Here is an 18,066-nt window from a genome sequence, read left to right on the forward strand (position 1 = left end):
AACCATTTAAAACAGTTTAAAGCACCCAAGAACAATTCAAAAATGTTGGAAGACCAAACTAAACAAATAAGTTTGAAGGGCTCTCTTGAAGGCCAACAAGGATCTAGGGATGTGCACAGAACCGGCAGGAGCCGATTCAAAGGCGGGGAGGAACTTTTAAGGATGGGGGAGGGTGCACTTACCCCCCCCCCCACGATTCTCCCTCCAGTGGCCTCTTGAAAACAGGACTGGCAGGGTGGCAGCATACCTCCAAGCCACCACGCCCCCTCTTCGGTCTGGAAGTGACCGGAAGTCGTCTGCACATTCACCGGAGGGGGATGAACCGGAGAGGGAGGGATCCTTAACAAAGCTTGAGATAATGTAGTGCTCATAGAGGCACTCCTGCTGAAGTCCAGGGCCTTAACAGCTCCTGCCACCCCCATCCTCTTTAGTCTGTCCCAGGTGATGTGGTTGTCCGGCTGAACATGATGATGCTTAATTTGGGGGGTGGTCCAAAGGCCTTTAGGTCCAGGCTCCAAAATTACCTAGGTGTACCTCTGAGTGAGCATTATTATGCTAATGGCATGATCCAAGGCTTCTGGAATCTCCCTAGGGCATAACAGAGCCTTGTTGTCCCCTATCCTTCTGTGGTGTTGCATAGGTACTGTGCTGGGTGAGACGCCTGTGTGTGCTTTCCAGATCCTTGTCCAGGTCAGCTCCTTCTGACTGGTCAAGAAACATTCTGTGCTCACATTCTGTGTCTTAGTAGATGTGGGAAGTCTGATCAGGGATATAGGAGACACACAAGCCCTATTTAGACGTTATTATCAAACGGTTGTACTTGTGTAGGTTGTACTCACTGCTGTCCTCCCCACCACTCGCAGATTTGCTGGCATTAAGTCTGAAAAGGCGGATCCTGGATCTGTGATGGCAGGCTCTTCCATGATTGAGTGTCTCGGGTGTATGTGGGGGCAGCGGGGGGGGGGATAGGAATGCCATGCCTTATGGCAGGGATTCTCAACGTGTGGGTCCCCAGATCTAATTGGACTTCAACTCCCATAATTCCCAGCCAAAGACCACTGGGGCTGGGGATTATGGGAGTTGAAGTCTAATAACATCTGGGGACCCACATGTTGAGAAACCCTGCCTTATGGGGATCCTGCTGTGCACAGGTGTTGTTGCACCTCTAGTGGGGCAGAACTGAGTTACTTCTATTTTCCAATTTTAAAATATAAATTGTAACGGGGGGAAATAATCTGGAATTCATAATATAACGGCTTTAAATAAAATAAAGCTAATGTAGCATATGGAATAACAGGAAGTTTCAAGCTGCTGAAATCAGTAATGACTTTCATACAAAATGAGTTTTCTATTAAAATCTGATCAAAAAGTCACTGAGACCTGGATCAGATTTAACAGATTTACCAAGCTGGCACTGAAGCAAGGGTAATATTTCTTAATACATCTTATTTGTCTGAGATTTTTACTTTTTTTCAGGTTGTAATCTATAATATATTCAATCATGAATCAAAAAGAGCAGTATATCAGATTAGTTTCTTTCCCCATTGCTCTGCGATCAAGTACATGTAGAGACATATGGTATTTTTATTTATTAAAATATGATTCCACTAAGCCTGTCAATTTAGGCTCTTATGGTGGCTCACAATGCATGAGACAAAGTTATAATAAAATCTTTAAAATACAACTTCAGTTATTTAAAGCCATAGTAGAGTAGTATTGGGCAGTACCTCAGAATATTCCAGATAGAATAAGTGTATTAATAGTAATAAAAATAATCAAGGCTGAACTAGATGAAATCTCACCCACTCTCTCTTTTTTTGTAAAAAGTAGCTATGGGAGGTAATATGGATTGGGCACTTGGTGCTAGAAGAGGTTTCAGTTTTAAAACTAGCATTTCATTCACACTTTGGGGTTAGGGTTGGTGTCATTCAGATGGTGCATGCCCATGCTGCTCCTACATGTGACAAAGAGAACGGGTACAGGAGGCTCTTTTTACCTGCGGGAGTTCCATTCTCATGTACAAACGTGAGTATGGAAACTGCGAATAACCCCCTTATCCCCTATGGGAATCCAAGGGTTAGGTTCCTGATCCCCCCCAAAAAGTCCCAAAGCAGGGGGTGACAGAAATAAGAGGAATAAAGCACTGTAGCTTGCTCTCCAGCAATGCCCCCCCCCAAGCCCTCCTATTTTCCACAATTTTGTTTAAGAGTCACAAAATGGCTCCGTGCTCCCTCTGGGCTGGAAATGACACTGGGAGTCACTTCAGGAAGCCCAGGAACCATGGATAGGTGAAAATAACCTATTTTACTGTCTGTGGATAAGGAAACTGGGTCTCTAAGACCCAGCTGTTGATATGTGAAACTGCAATTCACAAATCCGTGGATAATGAGGGCTTCCTGTATTCCTGAGTAAACCCCAAAGCCCTCCTCAAGAAGCAGGTTTTCAACAATCTTAAGACCACCGAGAGAAAGGCAGATGGCAAAGCTCTCTGAGGAAAGTTTTTTCTTTCCTCCCCATTTTTAGTTACCAACAAATTGAACAATACAATAAATACAATTATATTACCAAATGCATGTGATAACACACACACAAATTGAGAAATAAAAAAGGAAAATAAATAAAAATGACATGTATTACAAACAAAAATATTATGCATTTAGAAAGAAACATATTACCTAAATTTACAACTAGACTACGATATCAACTTACAAATGAAATTAAATACCTTCTGTCACAAATTATTTCTAATTGTGATTAAAAGCACACGTGACTGTATGTTATCTTGATTTTTATCATTCCAATAAGAGATTAAGAGACTCCATTTATAAATGACATTATTTCCTGGTTGTTAACTGCTGGGATTGGGCCCAGTCTCGGTGGGGTAACACCACCTAGCCTGGCTTTTTAGTCCGGCTGTTAGCTGAGGTTAAGGGAGCGAGCACTCCCTTAATTTAGGCTTCCTGCTTGGTTGCAAACTCGGGCTGCTTCCAGCCTGGCTGCACATAGAGATGGACGCCTAGAGTGCCCGCCTCCTGGGGGAATCTCCCAATGCACTGCGCTTGGTGCGTGGTGCATTGTGGGATGCCCAGAGGCCAGGACGCTTTGTCCTGACTCTCCAAAAATGGATCATGTGGGAACGCGAATGGCACTCCCACCATTTTGACAATCGTCTGGAGGGGATGTGAGTAAAGTGGTTTGTTTTAAAAAACACAATTTATCTACTTCTACAGAGTTTAATAGATGAAGCTGCTTCCTAGTTGCTTCTAATCTTATGTAAGCAACTGAAAAACGCATCCTTCATGTATTCCAAGTGTGTTATTTTATTAACTAACACTCAAGTTTGTGTAGTTTTAAAAAATCTTTTTGTTTAGAAGGTCACCTTCTGGATTAATAAAAGCTAATATTCTGGATTAATCACCGTTAATGACAGCTTTTGAAGCTTCCCACAAAGTGATCAAATTAGCATCTGGAGTGTTATTTAACTGGGGGAAAACTCCTTCTAAAATGCCATTATATATCTTGGTTTTTTTAAAAGTAACTGCCAATACTTAAGCCACCTTTCTCTGTTTCCAGTTGCCAATTCCAATAATGCATGATCTGTATTTATCTGAGGGTTAATATCAACTTTCTAAACTGATTGAATTAATCAGGAAGTTGTAACAAGAAGGCAGTACTAGGGATGTGCACGGAACCGGTGCAGGGACGTTCGAAGGTGTGGGGGGGGATGACTTTAAGGGTGGGGGAGCGTGCACTTACCCCTCCTGCTGCTTTCCCCCCACCAGCACTCCATTGTAAACCAGTCCAGTGGTGTGGCAGCCTACCTCCCTGCCACCCCATCCCCTCGTCATACTGGAAGTAAGTGAATGTGCCTGGCACATGTGCAGCCCTGCCCTTAAAGTTATCTCCTTTGCCTTTGAACCGGCGGAACTGTTAGTCGTTCGGACCGATTCCATGTACATCTCTAGTCAGTACAGGAATATGAATTATGCAGAACTGTAAAAAGGTATACTCTCTCTTCAGTTTATTAAACCATCTCTAAACATTTGCAAAACTACTTCAAAAAAAATTGAAAGTTGTCTGAAAATTGATTTAGAGTTGATTCTGGGCAAGTTATTTTGCTGCAAATAACTCAGTTAAAATTGCCACCTAGCAAAATCTCTCTATCTAGATTATCCACCAACATTTTATTAATCTGTCTGAGAAAGGCTTTTGAGTTATTGTCTGGAGATAATTTTGTAACCGTGATACCACAGCAGTAAGGTTCTAGGTCTTACTGCTGTCAACTGTACCAAGACATACTCAGTCGAACTTCCTCTTCAGATCTTAAGTATGTTTAATTCATACATAGTTCAATTCTGTTTTTGAAACGAGCCAGCCAGATGCCTCTGGAAGCTCAGGTGGTGTCAGCCCTCCCTTGTCAATTGTCCCCAACATCCGGTATTCACAGATATACCAAATCTCTACATAGCTATCATGGCACATAAAAAGGATTTATTTTATACAATCCTTTAAAAAAATCATCATAGATACTAGCCATCACCACTTGTGGTACTCAAGTGTCGAGGAACATGATACAGGAGTGACTATCTTCAAGTCAGGAAGCTGCCATATACTGAGCCAGACCATTGGTCCATCTAGCTCAGTATTGTTTACACAGACTGTCAGCGGCTTCTCCAAGGTTACAGGTAGGAATCTCTCTCAATCCTATCTGGAGATACCAGGGAAGGAACTTGGAACCTTCTGTTATGAAGGGCCTACAACATACCAACAAAGATTAGGGCTGGTGATGAATCACAGCGTTTGTGGTCAGAAAAAGGATGGGTTCAGTATACAAAGGCTCATTATGAGATCCACCGCTCAAACGGTTATGTGGATGCGGATTTCAAACAGGTGATTGTGGAGGACCACCAACATTCTAAACCAGGCCTATGTTTTAGTATCTAATACTATCTATGGTTTGCAGGGGTGGGATATGAACAAAACCTTCAAGAACTCTAATATTATCTCAACCAACCACCCATTCACACCATTCAAAGGCAGTGTGATAAATCTTTTAGACTAATCATGAAATTAGTAACATTAATTTATTTAACAGTACTCACAGAATATATGCAATAACTCCAATGGACCAACAGTCCACTGCTTTGCTGTAGGGTTTCTGGGCAAGAACTTCAGGAGCTGTAATAAGGAAGGGGGAAAAGTCAATAAATGACACAAATTCCAGTGAAAGGGCCAGAACAGAGAACTCATGGAAGTTGCATATACATTGTTCCAACCATTTGCAACTGAGGTAGAATTTTGGAGTTATGAGCCTCTCAAAAATAAAGGCTGTACCAGGCATTATTTATTTATCAGTATGCTTTTACATACACACGGCAACATCAGTGTACATGGCATTCCCAAGATAACATATTTTGGGGAATATCCAGAACAGTTAAAATGCTGTCATATGGATATGTCACAGATATACTCTGAAAATTCTCTTTTATTTTCCACCATTCACCCATCATTGAAAGTTTGCTAATTTCTGTGACTGGTTTACAAGTTACCTCTTCATAGAATCTCTCACTTATTAGGAAATGGTTGTAGCAACTCTCTAAAATATTTTCAACTTATGTTTCAGCCAGCTCGCACTCACAGATATTTGCACGTATGAAATGGTCTACACATGCAAACTGTATAATGTGAAAGGGGATTTCTGGAAGATTGCATTTCTCTTTCCATGTTTAGAAACATAGTAGAATTTTCCCACTCATGGTAAAACACTGTGATTTCATGCAAGTTCCTTTCCAATGTTGTACTGCTCATATGAGTAGAATACTTGCAAGAAAAGTAATGTGTGAGACTGACTCAGCTGAAATCTCATCTGGGATATTGTCTTGAGGTTATTACATGAGTGCTTCATAAACATCAGGTCTCTACATATTATACCTATGATATAAGGTCATATATCTTAGATTCTATTGTAACTTCCAACACATGTTTCCATGTGAATGCATACCAGAGGCAGTCAGGCATGCTTGGAGTGTCATCACGGCTTGATGGCAACTGTGTGAACTTGCCATCAGTCAAAATCCTTAGGGAAAGAAAGTGTATAATCCTTACTTATGTGGATATTTTTACTCATAAGGGGAAATTCAGGCTGCAAAGAAAATCTTATTTCTGAAAGGTAGGGACAAAACAGGAGGCGAATCCCTCCCCCCGCGTCACAAAAGTTATGAGGGAACAGCTGACAGATGGATGAGGGGAGGCTAGCAATCCACTTGCTAACGGATATGCCACCTTCCTGGCATAAGCCCCCACATTCACAATTTGGAATGGAAAGTTTTTAAAGAGCTTTTTATTTTTAAATTATGAATCATATTCATAATCAGCATCCAACAGATAGAGGATTGCAAATAAAAACAACCAAAGAAACAACTGATGGAAGGCCATCGATTTCCTGCCAAGAAAAAACCTCACAAAACTTTTATCAGCTCGAATTCACATTTATAACTAAGACAGTTTGACAGATCCACAACAGTGTGCTGCCAATTGAAGTTCTGAGGATGAGATAGCAATCCAGTGCAGTGTGTCACTACAATATGTGACCTCTCCTGCAAAGGCTGTCACTGCTCCTCTAGCCAGGTGACTAATGAAGTGCCATGGTTGTCAGAGACCGGGCTAGCTGTTTGTCGTTCTGAACCAAGATGCCACAGTAGAAGAGGATTAGGAATTTGTGCTAAACAACAACAAAAAAAATTACCTAAGAACTAGGACTATCTACAACGAGGTATGGTGATGGCCTCTAGCATGGATGGCTTTAAAGGGGGCTTAGACAAATTCATGGAGGACAGGTCTATTAATGGCTACTAGTCTGGTGGTTAGCCATTTCCAGCCTCAGAGACAAGATGCCTCTAGATACCAGTTGCAGGGAAACAACAGCAGGAGAAAGGGCATGCCCTCACGCCTTGCCTGCGGGCTTCCCAGAGGGTGCTGGACTAGATAGGCCTTGGGACTGATCGAGCTGGGCTGTTCTTATGTTCTTATCCAAAACCTGCTCCTTTACCTCTGAAGATAATTTTGCCTTACTGGATGCTAGCATTGTATGTTATATGTTCAAGATAAATATCTGCAAAAATGGATCTCAGGTAGGTTTTCACAATGCAACAGAATCACTGTCACATTATACAGGTCTACCTCATTATCAGATATGTTTCTGCGGGTAATTAAACCACGGATAATGAGGCATTGGGGCAATGGGAATCGGGGTGGGTGTTAGGTTCCTGCATGAAAAAAGTCCTAAAAATGATGAAAAACAGTGAAAATAACGGAAAGAAAGTGCAGTACTGTGCTCTGTGGGTCTCCATCTGTCCAGCAATGCCCCCCCCCAACCATCAATTTGGCCATTTTTCTGTGAAAAATAGCAGGAAAAAACCATTTTTTTCCAACAGAAGAGCCACAAAATAGCTCCTTTAAACAAAATTGTGGCCGGAAATGGCCTTGGCGATAACTTCTAGTCCCCTAAGAACCATGTTTACATATATTAACCTGTTCTGTATCTGCTTATACTGAGGCTGGATGCCTATTTTCAGACCGTGGATACACGGACCCGAAAATAGTAGTACCACGTATACAGAGGTCCACCTGTATACATCATTATCTACAATTGACTTAATTGTGCACCATATTTTCCCCACTTAGAAGTGCAGACATCTCCTTAAACAGTCGAATTCAGATCTGAATAATCATTGCACATCACATGGATATTATTTATCTACAATTGACTTACATTGAACTGGCATCAAGCTGATGCTTGGGAGCCCATTTGCCCCCCCCCCATCTCCTGAAGATCTAATGATAATTCCAAATGTACTGTTTGGGATATATAACCCTAACAGTTATGTGCTATTTTTTTTTAATCTGAAGCAGAAAATCATGAATATTCACAGCATCCCTACTAAAATCTAAAATGTATTGCCTTCAAAGCCACTGCTGTGATTCCTTGATAACAATAATCCAAATAGCCTGTAGCATGTGGAGTTTTCTTTTTGGTTGTTAGTACTGCATCACTTAAACTGATCAAACTCACAGTAACAGGTTATTTGTATGCAAGTTTAAAGAATTGGGTTGTCTATTATTGGCCTTGCCAGCCTTTTTCTTGGGCCCATCATTAACTTCTGTTGATCAGCAAAAGGTTTCTTTTTTCAGAGGTTTCAGAAAAGCCGTGAAACGCTCTTCCCAGGCAGGATAACCAGATTCCACCTTGGTTGTTTTTGTACCTAGCTGACCATTCATAGGTTTTCAAAGCCCTTCTCCAGGGTCCCTTGCCATGTGAAGAAAGTGTGAGTATTGGTGTGAGAGGAGCTTTTCAGTTGTGGAAAGCCCTACAAAAACAAGCCTGTTCAGTATTGTAGCTGCTGGCCTCCCACCTCACTGGAAGGATATGGCTCTGCTATAGAGCATCTGGCAGGGGCCTGCGAACTGTCAGCTGCGCTTTGCCTTTTAGCTACTCCTAACGTTTTTGTATGAAGACTACATCTGGGGTTCCTTTAAAAGATAAAATGGCAGGATACTTATATTTTTATAAGTAATAATAATTTGTAAATACAAGTTAAAAGGAAAACATACTTCAGAATTTGTTTTAAAATGTTCCATCTCATAAAAATGGATTGCAATGATTTCTGATTATTTTCTGCAAGCAAGCTAGTAAGGGATGTGTGCTATTGTAAGGACCAAATCTGATAAATAGCATGGTTGTTCACATGGCTGTTGGGCTGGGGGGAAGGCAGGATACTACCTACTTCCCCCCACATGATTTGCGACCTGACTTCATGGTGCTCAGGGCTCCGCCGCTTGCTCACCCACACAAGTGGCAGGGCGCAAGCAGCACAGTGCACTGGTATATCTCCTGGCTGCTCCTTCCCCCTGGCTCTACAGCGAATATGGCTGCTGATAGCCTAAAAGGGGCTGCCCACATAAATGGGCAGTGAGGTAGGAGGCCTTTGACCTTCAAATCAGGGCAACCCAGCGGGAGGAGCGCCACGATCAGGAGTGATCCTGGAGATTATCATAACCAGCCCTACCGGGCTAGCACTGCCCTGCCCGGATGGGGCTGGTTGTGAGAATGACCTCATTGTCTTGAAATACTGAGTGTGTTTCCCTTTCAGTAAAACAAAAACACAATTGAACAGAATGTTGTTTATTCTTTGGGTTGACCTTTGGGCTGCAGTTGTCTCTTTTCACTGTATTGCCTGTAGGTGGAGAGAATGGGAGGGCTGGCTCCCAATGCTGGTAAACACTCCTCTACAGGTTGTTATGGCCCCTCATTTCTCATTGCATAAATATTTTCCCCTGCAGTGATCTGTCCCTAGCAGATTAACTGCTTCCTTCTTTATCTCTCTTGGGGATTCAGAGATTTGAACCAACAGTAACAATGTTGCAGAGAACTACTTCAAAGTGGTTCAAAGAAGACAGTCGCAACTTTCTTTCTTCTCCAAGAAGAAGAAACAGGATAACACAGGAAGATTTAAAGTGCCAAAAGTCAAGCCTTAAAACTTTATAATGTACCCGAATAGAAATTATTTGAGCTATTTGGGTGAAATTTGGTGGTATAATGGTCTCACAAGGGTCTGTAAAACTAAAAAAGATCTAAATGAGTTCAACCAAGCATACAAATAGACCAAAAAGGAACCTACCACTATGTAGACGCCTGCAAAATTATGCTTTAAAAGTATGAATGGGCCTATAGGTAGCAGAAGTATATAATGCCTCTGAGCACCATTAAGTAAAATAATAATATAAAGAAAAGCATCAGATAAAGAATCTCAGTTAAAGCATCAGTAGAGACAATGTATATATAGAAGAAGAAGAAGAAGAAGAAGAAGAAGATGATGATGATGATGATGTGTGTGTGTGAGAGAGAGAGACAGAAGTGTGTATATGTATATGTATATACACCCCTGCTAACTGGGCAAAGAGGCACCTTTTACCGTGGTGATTCCCTTTATTTAGCAGGGGGAGAGTAACTGGCCCTATCCACCCCCAGCACAGTACTTCCAGTGACTGTTGCTGGTGTGTGTCTTATGTTTCTTTTTAGAATATGAGCCATTTGGGGACAGGGAGCCATCTTATTTGTTATTTCTCTTTGTAAACCGCCCTGAGCCATTTTTGGAAGGGTGGTATAGAAATCTAATAATAATAATAATAATAATAATAATAATAATAATAATAATAATAATAATAATTATTATTATTATATTTTAAAACATGAGTACAGAAAAAACATGCTTATGTGGTGAACATTTGAAATTAACCTCACTACTAAAGTCTCCAAAGTGGGTACGCAAGAAATGTTGCAACTTGCAGTTGAACCCTCCATACAATGTCCTTCTGGGTTTCTAAAGGTCCAATATGAAGTGATGAGGAATCCAGTCATCTTTGAATGAAGTAAAGATGCAAGTTTCATATCTTGTAGGAAACTGACATCAGCTACAAATCACACAAGGGAAATGTACTCCCTTGTCTAATATCGCCATACACATTTTGGCCTATACAGGGCCTTCTTCAGTGGCATAACTACTATAAAAGAATACCTGTAGTCCCCAAGATAGTGCCTATGCTATAATATGGAGACAGGTGTTTTATTCCCGATTAATGCAATTTCCCAAATCTCTTATACCTTTTGATGTCTTGCCCACATGGCTGTTAGCTCATGTTTTCTATTCTCAATAGGGCCAATTATTCTCAATAATTGAGAATAGAAAACATGAGCTAACAGCCATGTGGGCTGTTATAACAGTCCAGTCATAAGCATTTTAGTGATTTCCCATTATAACCCAGAGCTGAAGGGGTGGACTTCTGAGTGTAGGAGCAGCAGCAGTATCTGTGCTTGAGCATCTCCATGTCCTTCTCCTCCACGGCTCCCCTATTGTTTTCCCCCCACCCACCCCATTTGTATAAAGCAGTATTTGTGCTATATGAGTGATCTTCACTATTTTTCAAGAAGGGGCCACTTTGGTTTAAAAAAAGAAGTGCATCTTCCAAGATGGTGCAGGGGCTCAATAGGGCTCCATTTCCTTTAAAGGAGTTCCTCCCCAGCACTGATCAAAGCACAGCACTACACAGTGGGAATGATGAGTGCTTTGGGGACTGTGCAGAGTATTTGCCAAAGCATCAAACAGACCCAATACAAGAAGTCAGGGAGCCACACTTAAGGTTGATGGGGACCGCCACTGGTTTCCAGGCCTTACAATGGGCTATATTGTCCCCGCAACAGTGGAAAGAGCACAGGAGCAGCAATTTACTGTAAGTGTAAAAAATAAAAAAGGAGAAGAAATTGTTGTCTCATCCAGAGAATATATGCATGTTTAGTCTGAAGAAAGTCCTACCAAGTTCAATGGAACGTACTCTCAGGAAACTGTATGTACGAACGTAGCCAAGTCATTTTGGAATTATCAGGTGAGAGGAAAAGGTAACAATTTAAGAATTTCAGGGAGTGAAAAGAGACAAACATTTTCTTTCAATCAAAACTCCGTGAGAGTTTCAACAGGAATATGAGAGCAGGGAGGATTCTACAGAAGTATGATGGTGGTGGATTATGTAAGCACTACTGAGCAACAAAAATTTTAAATTAAAAAAGTAGTATGTTATGTTTTCTGTGCATTTGCACCTTAAGCATGCTTAGGGGATTGTGAAAGTGGAAGGGACAGTGTCGGTGTTAAGAGAGGAATCACAACTGCCAATTGTTAGACAGAAAATAGTGCAAGAAAATTGCACAAGAACAATTTTCAGGTGTGGATGCTCAGCAATAGCTCCCAAAAGCAGTTTTGGAAAATGCTTCTCGGTGAATCTCCTGCAACAACAACAACAACAACAAAAAAGCCCTTGTGGCTCAGGGGATATAGAATCATTTGTTCATGTTATTTTGTATTGTCAATTTTATAGGGATGCTCATATTAAGTTTATTGCTCCTTTCTTAAAGAATCATCCTGGCCATAAGGATCAATTTTATTTGGATTTTTTACTGTCAAATTTTAATCTGTTACTTCTATAAATGTGGCCAAGTTTTGTTTTGTTGTATCCAAACTTTGTAGAGCTTGTATTAGCAATTTGAATATTTTGTAAATTATAAATGTATTATTTTAAGTGTTAAGCTGGTCTAAGGACTGTAATAAATTTACTACTACTACTACTGAAAAACAAACAACAAAAAAACCATTCCTGCAAACACCAAGAGATTACAATCAGAATGTAGTCTCTTAAACTTTCCTCAAGTTTAGCCTGAGGGGGGCAAGCTATCTGTAACTATCAGAAGTGAGGGGGGGAAATACAAAAACCCTCCTCTAGTGAGGAGTCCTGGGTAGGCTGCCATCATCCCTTTAAAAAAAGAAGAAGAACAGATTCACCCTTCCAAGGGAATATTCTGGGAGACTAAAGTGGAAAACCCCTCCCTACAAGAGCATGTGACTAGGGTGGGACCCATTAAGGAGTGACACTCTATAACAAGGATTAATTAATAATTGGATGATCAGGAAAACTACAGAAGCATCAACAATCACTGCTTCCATTCAAGTAAAACTCTTCCCCTGGAACTACAAGAACCATGCAGTCAGATCCAAGCACTTAAATGAAAATGAATTCCCTGGCGCATCTAGCTAAACTGGTCCCAATTCTTCCTACTTACTTCCAGGTAAGGAACTTCCAGTTGATTCCCAGCCCAAGGCTGTTAGACTCCCTTTGTCCTACAGTAGTTGCTGATCAGACCTCCTTCAGAGGCCTCCAGGGAAGAACTGAATAACACACACACACCCTACTCCTCTACAGGCTGTTGTCCAGTAAGTCCTGCCCCTCACTCTGGATTGGGCCACAGGGATTTGATTATCCTGGGCTTTCTTCCTTATTTGGAGAGATCTACCCTTCAAGCAGTTACTTTAATTGAGGTCTAGTCCTCCCTAAAGCTACCTTGGGGTGTGGGTAATGTTAGCTATAGCTAGCTATAGCAACTACTTTTTGGCAAATTTACACCAGCCAGCATGGTGTAGTGGTTAAAGTGCTGGACTAGGACCGGGGAGACCCGAGTTCAAATCCCCATTCAGCCATGGTACTAGCTGGGTGACTCTGGGCCAGTCACTTCTCTCTCAGCCTAACCTACTTCACAGGGTTGTTGTGAGGAGAAACCAAAGTATGTAGTACACCGCTCTGGGCTCCTTGGAGGAAGAGCGGGATATAAAATGTAAAATAAATAAATATGTTATGTACTTTAATTTAACACTACAGTCATGACAATTGTCAATAATGGTAATCATGTGGGGTGAAGTGGTGAATGAAAATAGACTTTCCATCCACAACAGGATGGCAAAAGGCAAAAATAACCTTGTCTTTATATCGTAATCCTACAATATAAAGAGAAGATTGGGCAAATCCCCATTAGAGATATTACTGTGATTTTGTGAGTGCCATTCAGTAAGCATGCCCAATGTGACCACTTTGCAAGAGTAAAATATTGATAACAGTAATCTGGAACATAATTCTGTTGCCTGGAATAGTTTTTGAATTATTTTCAGAACAGACATTGTATTGCCAAATACAATACAATGTATGCTTCAAATTGGCACTGGGATTCATATATCACATCTAAAATTCATGCAGGATTAACAATCGTTCACAGTACTGCTTCATGTAACCATCACATAACCACTACCCACACCCCAAGGTAACAAGTTCCATAGGCAACTGTGGAACTGTCCATTTTCTTGTAAGGAGAACATAGATAGCAGAGACTTATGCCACAATATATTGTTCCCTTTTTAACAAACTGGCAGCAAGTCCAGAGACCCTGCATCTCTGTGGAGCTCCCATACAATGGCTCCTTATAAACCAACTGCAAACTGCTACTGCAATTTTTTCAAACTTTCTCTCCAGCTTGTGTTGGGGTCTATGAAACTTTAAAGCAGCAATAAAAACAAACAGGAAATGCAGAATCACACATTGTAGAACTGCAAATAGAAGAATCCTCATTTTAAAAATGCATGTAGCCTTCTGTTTGGCCCTGTTGAGGACTGTCCACACACATGGTAGAGCTCCAGGATTGTGCATATATTCTCACCACTGTTACCAGGCTTCCTCACACATGTGTATTCTACACTCATCTGCATCTCTCTTTTTGGACCAATTTGGAGTGATTTGAGTGAAACCAAATTTGCAAGTGTGAATAACAAATTCACAAACAAAACAAAAAAACCTAGTGCCTAGGAACATAGGAAGCTGCCATATACTGAATCAGACCATTGGTCCATCTAGCTCAATATTGTCTGCACAGACTGGCAGCAGCTTCTCCAAGGTTGCAAATTGCAGGCAGGAATCTCCCTCAGCCCTATCTTGGAGATGCCAAGGACTCAGGGAGGGAACTTGGAAGGCAGTTCCCAAAACAAGATAAGAAGGGGGAGTGAAGGCTCTAATACTTTGGCAGTTGGCAGGCATTGAAAAAGGGGAGAAAGAGATGAGAGAAGGTATAATCAAGAGCAGCTTTATACCTGTCCTCATTCTGCTGTTTCATGTACAGTGCTAAAAAAAAAGGCAAGTTCCACTGGGGGAAAGTTAGAGGGTCCCAGCTGCAAGGATTTTGGTAAAGCAGCAGGCTTGGCACCAAATCCCAAAGTCTGTGCCATGCCACATGTCCATGGCTAGCATGGATATTCCTGCTGACAATCCCCAGAAAGGATATTATAGTATACAACTGCCTCTGAGGAATAGCACTAGGTTTCCTAGGCAAGTCAGATGCAGGACCTAGAATCTGTTCCCTAGAATGATGCACCTTGAATCAGTTCCCTTGCCGACAACACGTGACTGTCCTTGAGTGCTGGATATAGATAGCCCTTTCTGCACTAGGGTGGATGTGTGCTCCAGAACAATAATGAACATTTTTAATTAAAAGGCCATGACTGATTTCAATGATCTAAATAATTAGTTTTTTCAAAAATAAGAAGAGATACATAGAATTAATTATATATTATCTTTATTAGGGATTCAAACACACATGCTATGATCCCTTTCCAGATAAACATGCCCAAAAGTGTTGCAAACAGGAATGAACTATTGAATTCTTACTATTAATAATATAGACGTATAAGCAAAGCCAGGTTACTTGGGATGAGTTCACACATGGAGTATCTGTATTTCATGTGGTGTAGGGAGAACTACATGGGTGATAATTTTTCTTAACATATTATTTATCATAAAGTTTTAGGATAATATAGTTGATGTATATGCAGATGTATATACACATTAACACTACCAAAGGACATTAAATATATCCATATTAGTCTAACAGCTGATCATAAATATATTTCCTACACAGAACAAAAATTAAAATAACTCGGAAGTCAGATGTATATGATGTTTATACCATCAAAAAGTCTATCAGATAAGAGGGCAAAATTTGAAGTTCTCAGTTCAGAACCCAACGCTGACATCATTATTATATATGGAAACTCCCCTCCCCCCATCTGTCAGAATACCAATATGCAATGATATTGCTGGGGCTTATGTTCTTTTCCCTCAGAGGCTTCAATGTACACAAAAGAATTAAATGCAGTTTCCAAACTTAAGTCTTTTTGACTGAGTGATTGCATTTCAATTTTATCTATTACTTTTTGCATTATCAGAAAATCCTGTATTTTATTCAGCAAATTTCTGTGAGTAGGAGATTCTACTGAACTGTTTGCTCATGTCAGCTTAGCTGCCAGTAGTAGATGTAGCATCACCTCTTTGTATACTATGAACAGGCCACTGTTTTTATTGGCTGACATAATGGGCAGCGATCCACCCACAGAGTCAGAACTGCATCAAGGTAGGGAGCCTTCAGAGCAGTTGCCCTGCAGGCTCTTTGCCTTTTTCACAGCTGCTGCACACTGAGTCAACATTTTCCATGAGCTGTCCATCATGACCCCAAGTTTCCTCTCCTGGACCTTTCCCAGACAGCAGGCTTTACTGTGGGATTAAGAGGGGTCAAATTCTGCAAGTTAGGGACATTTCGAATTGGCCTAAAATACCAAATGCAAAAAGTGGATTTTTTTTAACCTGGACATAAAGCGGGCTAAGCTCCAAGGAGCAATGAAAAACCCGAATTATGTATGGTGTGCTCTCCGATAGCTCACAAGGACATTGACTTAAAGCTGGATGATATGTGAATGCACACTTGCCATTTCGTAGTTAATCAAAGTAAAATTGCCATCTGGGAACGCTCCTGGTCAGTCATTGACAGCTCTGACCTCATCAGTGTATATGTGACGTTGGAGTGGGTTTTTTTGCCCCAATGTGCATTACTTTACACTTACTTACACTGAACTACATTTGCCATTTTGTTGTCCACTCTCCCAGTTTGGAGAGATTCTTTTGCAGTGCTTCACAATCTGTTTTGGATTTCACTTCCCTAAATAGTTTAGTGTTGCGGAGGCCAGCGGCGGCGGGCCCGGGCCGAACGCGGAGGCCGGCGGCGGCGGAGGCCGGCGGCGGCCCGGCTGAAGACTGGGGCGGGGGAAAGAGAGGTAGCCGGCCCCAAAAAACGCGTAGATGCTCTGTGCGGGGGTCGGCTTGTTTAATATTATATCTCCTGAATATTTGTGCATAATGTCTGGCAGCATATTTGTTTTCCAGTATTCTTGCCCCCCCCCACCACCCCCAGATCTCATCTATTTGCATTCCTAGATCCTTCACCCAGGCATTGGTGTAAGTTGGGATTCCGCGGTACAGCTGGGACTCCCTATTGAATTTTATAAATTTTTGAGGCATATCCCTACATTCAAAATTCAACCCTGTTTTGAATAAAGGTAAAGTTGTGCCATCGAGTCGGTATCGACTCCTGGCGACTACAGAGCCCTGTAGTTGTCTTTGGTAGAATCCAGGAGGGTTTTACCATTGCCATCTCCCATGCAGTATGAGATGATGCCTTTCAGCATCTTCCTGTATCGCTGCTGCCCAATATAGGTGTTTCCCATAGTCTGGAAAACATACCATCAGGGATTCGAACCAGCAGCCTCTTGCTTCCTAGGCAAATTACTTCCCCACTGTACCATTAGGTGGCTCCTATTTTGAATAGATTGAGTTAATTCCCTGGTTGAGCAAACTGAGAATGCAGGTCTGTTAGCTGGTTTTTGGCAATGCTGGGGTACCAATAGTGCTGTGAATGCTTGCCTGCATGTTTCTGTGCCCATTTAATGCCTCCTCACTGTATACATTTATTAATGGATTATTTTAAAAAGAAATTGTAAGGAGCCAGTGCTCTCTTCCAAAAGAAAATGTCCCTGTAAAGGCTGCACTGACCTTCATTACCCTTAAGGAAAGGGGGAGAACAATATGTTCATTCTTCTTCCAGATACCATTAGAATGCTTTGTTCACTGCTAGGGAAGAATGTGTAGCAATACAGATGTCTGTCTTTCAGGGTTGCCATATTTATCTTGACACTTTATGGATAAGTTGAACAATTCATCAGTGGGACAGAATATGTAAGATATCAGAGGGCACATGAACCTAAAGTTAATAATGGATATCTAGTCACTTTGAAAGTAGCTCACTATTGCCTAATGGCTGTTTCAGCCCTTTGCTATCCCTCACTTCAGTGCCAATTTTCAGAGTAGGAATAACACACAAAAATAGTTCTATGCATGTTTGTTTTTTTTAAATGGACATCTAAACTAACTTGTGCTGATATGCTGCGGTTCTCCCTCGGCAGCTGGGTGTGTCTATGTCTTTGAGGGTCCTCAACCCTAGAGAGCGAAGAGAGGAAGCCACCAAATACTGCACCCCCAGCCCCACTGCATGACAAACCACCACCTCATTGGCACAGGGTTAGTTTGGATGTGAGCTGCCATTTTCTGCCTCCAGTCTGGGGGCGAGAGCTGCCGCTGAGAACTTCTGCCTTAAGCCAACTCAAGAGAAATTTCAAGGGAAGCAAAAAAGGCATTGGATAAGCCTTACTTATTTACATTTTTATCCCACCTCGTGGCTCTTCCTGCTCCTTTGTATTAGGAAAGGGGCCTTAGCTCCTTGGGAGAGAATATTTTTAACATGCAGAAGGTCCCAGGTTC

General features: G+C 41.4%; 1 protein-coding gene across 3 annotated transcripts in view; it reads right to left on the reverse strand.

Annotated features, from left to right (window-relative positions):
- CAMK1D (calcium/calmodulin dependent protein kinase ID) overlaps positions 1–18,066 on the reverse strand; it is a 322,158-nt gene that overhangs the window by 29,989 nt on the left and 274,103 nt on the right. For all 3 annotated transcript variants that reach the window (XM_053253950.1, XM_053253951.1, XM_053253952.1), the window contains exon 6: positions 5,103–5,178. In XM_053253950.1, the coding sequence (XP_053109925.1) occupies positions 5,103–5,178 (76 nt within the window). The remainder of the gene's footprint in view (positions 1–5,102; positions 5,179–18,066) is intronic.

The sequence above is a fragment of the Hemicordylus capensis genome, chromosome 5 (genome assembly GCF_027244095.1).
Source record: "Hemicordylus capensis ecotype Gifberg chromosome 5, rHemCap1.1.pri, whole genome shotgun sequence".
NCBI lineage: Eukaryota > Metazoa > Chordata > Lepidosauria > Squamata > Cordylidae > Hemicordylus > Hemicordylus capensis.